The sequence below is a fragment of the Nematolebias whitei genome, chromosome 15 (assembly GCF_014905685.2).
Source record: "Nematolebias whitei isolate Nwh7 chromosome 15, NemWhi1, whole genome shotgun sequence".
In the NCBI taxonomy this organism is placed as follows: domain Eukaryota; kingdom Metazoa; phylum Chordata; class Actinopteri; order Cyprinodontiformes; family Rivulidae; genus Nematolebias; species Nematolebias whitei.
Window position 1 is genome coordinate 13,385,599 of NC_056512.1, and position 2,870 is coordinate 13,388,468.

Sequence of the window (2,870 nt, forward strand, 5' to 3'; positions counted from 1 at the left end):
TTCGCGGCTCGTTTAGCTGTTCGCGGCTCGTTTAGCTGTTCGCGGCTTGTTTGTGCCTGTCGGCCACCTTCAACGGGCGTATAATAAAATCCAGTCAGGAGAAACAAGACGAGTTTATTAAAGACTGCAGCTTTGCCGAACATAACTTTCTGCAATAAAAATCAGAAAGTTATGTTGTTTAGGAGCGTTGCCATGACAACCCCAATCTCTTCCTTCTCTTCCTCAGCGTCAGTGAGTCAAATAAAAACCAATTCAGCGTTTTACTTCAAATTGAATGATTCATGAAACTTAGTGACATCAAGATGTGAATCTGTTATTTTACCAAAGAAAGAGGTCAAATAAACCATGAGGGGGCAGAGCGTTAAGGGACTTAATGTCTCCGACTGCTTTTGATAAATAAAGATTGTGTGTACAGAAGACAAAGAGGTGAAAAACTTTGTGCTTTAGTGTCAGAAAACTGATTTTTGTTAGCAAAATAAATAAAAAGCCTTTGGATGTAGAAACGAGCACCACGCAAGACGTCAACAAACTCTTCTGCAGCAACGGCTCCTACAACATGAACGTGTCTAACATTTGACCGCAGAGCTGGGATGATGAAAAGATCATGTGACACGCCGTGTACATGTGGTCCAGATGTTTTTAAACTTTCTTCAATGATCTTCAGCGGATCAGAGACCAGAGGAAGTTTATGGACCTGCGTACGGACGATGCAACGACAAACACAAAGTGACTGCAGAGTGCTGCGTGACTATTGTTTTAGCTAGCGTTGTCGTCCTTTTAGCTTTTAGCTAGTACTTTTTTTTTTAAGCTTCAATCCTATTTTCATCTACTTCAGCAAATTTCATCAAAGTAGCAAAAGCCTAGCTGAAACATAAAAACATGTAAACTCAAACGTTCGGGGAACGTTTTTGTTCTTATCTGGAAGTAAAGAAGCCAGAGTGTTACCATGTGACCGGCTCGGAGGATCCAGTAGAAGGAAAAATTCTTGTACGTCTTGAAAAAGGCTCCAGTAACGCCCGGGGAGGCCGGGTCATCCAGCGGGGTCCACCTCAGCTTGCTGAAAGAAGGAAGGCCCGCCCACTTCAGCCGATTCACCCACATCTCCTGACCTTGAAGGAGGAGAACTGGTGTGAATCTACAGATACATTTCTGCACCACCAAAAGTAGCTACGACTACAAATACTGAGCTAAAAGTTATTGTGGTAGCTGAGAGTCACTCATTAAACCTACTCAGGTGCCAACCAGATCATTTTCAAGGTTTGACAAAGCTCCAACTCTTCTCAACATCAAAACTCAGTGGGTGATGCCTCTTTAATTCAGATGTCAGCGTACCCATGGTGTCCACGATGAGGTCCAGCTGGCCGTTATAAACCGTGACGTTGACTCCGGCTGTCAGCAGCTGCTCCACCACCTCCACCACGGGCTTCATGAAGTCTCCAGCCATGTTGCTGAACACGTCCTCTGCCTGCCCTGAACAGACACAGAGGTTCACAGAGGCAGAGGAAGAGCTAAGTGAAGCTGACACCCCACCCACTTCCAAAATTAAAGCAACTAGTCTGAATGGTTAGTGCTCCGTTAGTGCTGGTTTGTGCCGTTAAAATTTTCGTTTGTGCTGCTTTGCTTTCTGAGATATTAAAGATTATTTTTTAGCTCATCCAAAGGTCACCATCCCCCCATGTTGCTCCAAAACAGACGGGAGTGGAATACTTTTTTAGTGCTTCGTTAGTGCTCGTTTGTTCCGGTGAAACTAGCGTTTGTGCAGCTTTAGTTTATGAGATATTAAGAATTATAATTTCGCCCGATGACATCACCATCCCCCCATGTTGCTCCAAAACAGACGGGAGTGGTGACATCATCGGGCGAAATTATATTTCTTAATATGTCATAAACTAAAGCTGCACAAACGCTAGTTTCACCGGAACAAACGAGCACTAACGATGCACTAAAAAAGTATTCCACTCCCGTCTGTTTTGGAGCAACATGGGGGGATGGTGACCTTTGGTTGAGCTAAAAATTAATCTTTAATATCTCAGAAAGCAAAGCAGCACAAACGAAAATTTTAACGGCACAAACCAGCACTAACGGAGCACTAACCATTCAGACTAGTTGATTTAATTTTGGAAGTGGGTGGGGTGTCAGCTTCACTCAGCTCAGAGGAAGACCACCTGCAGCACGGGCGCATACACACACGCACGCACACACACACATGCAGTACCTCCCCAGGTGACGTTCTGGGGGATGATGGCCAGTTTCTTCCTGATTGGTCCGTTCATGAGCTCGCTCAGTGACTGCCTGTACAGACGGCCGACGTGTCGTCGCGCTTGCAGAGCTGAGGGACGGAGAAATGAGCAGAAATATTAGAGGGGACCAATCCAGCTGTCTGAAATTCAAACCCAACAAGAATTACTGTGGAGGCAGAGGAAACTCAACTCAGAACAAATGTTCCTGCATTTATGCATCGCTTGAACGTGAACACAAAGAAAGATGTTGGTTTACATGGAGTTAAAAAGTTGGTGCAAACATGACGGAACGTTCTGCAGAACATCTGTGAAAATCCTGACATTTAACCAGAAGTGCTTTGAAATTGTAAGAGATACAGTGGATCAGTTGGTAGAGCTGCTGCCTCTCAGCGAGAAGGTCGCCGGATCAAATCCCGGTCCAGGGGCCTTTCTGGGTGGAGTTTACATGTTCTCTCCGTGCATGCGTGAGTTTTCTCCAGGTACTCCAGTTTCCTCCCACAGACCAAAAACATGTATGTTAGACTGATGGTAACTCTAAATTGTCTGTAGGTGAGAGAGAGAGAGTGAATGATTGTTTGTCTATGTGTCCCTGTGATGGACTGGAGACCTGTCCAGGTGTCCCTGTGATGG

General features: G+C 45.1%; 1 protein-coding gene across 1 annotated transcript in view; it reads right to left on the bottom strand.

The window, feature by feature from the left end:
• scpep1 (serine carboxypeptidase 1) overlaps positions 1–2,870 on the bottom strand; it is a 23,902-nt gene that overhangs the window by 2,507 nt on the left and 18,525 nt on the right. The window contains exons 10-12 of the mRNA XM_037688812.1: positions 2,216–2,329; positions 1,333–1,470; positions 946–1,109 (exon numbers count right to left, since the gene is read on the bottom strand). Coding sequence (XP_037544740.1) covers positions 946–1,109; positions 1,333–1,470; positions 2,216–2,329 — 416 coding nt within the window. The remainder of the gene's footprint in view (positions 1–945; positions 1,110–1,332; positions 1,471–2,215; positions 2,330–2,870) is intronic.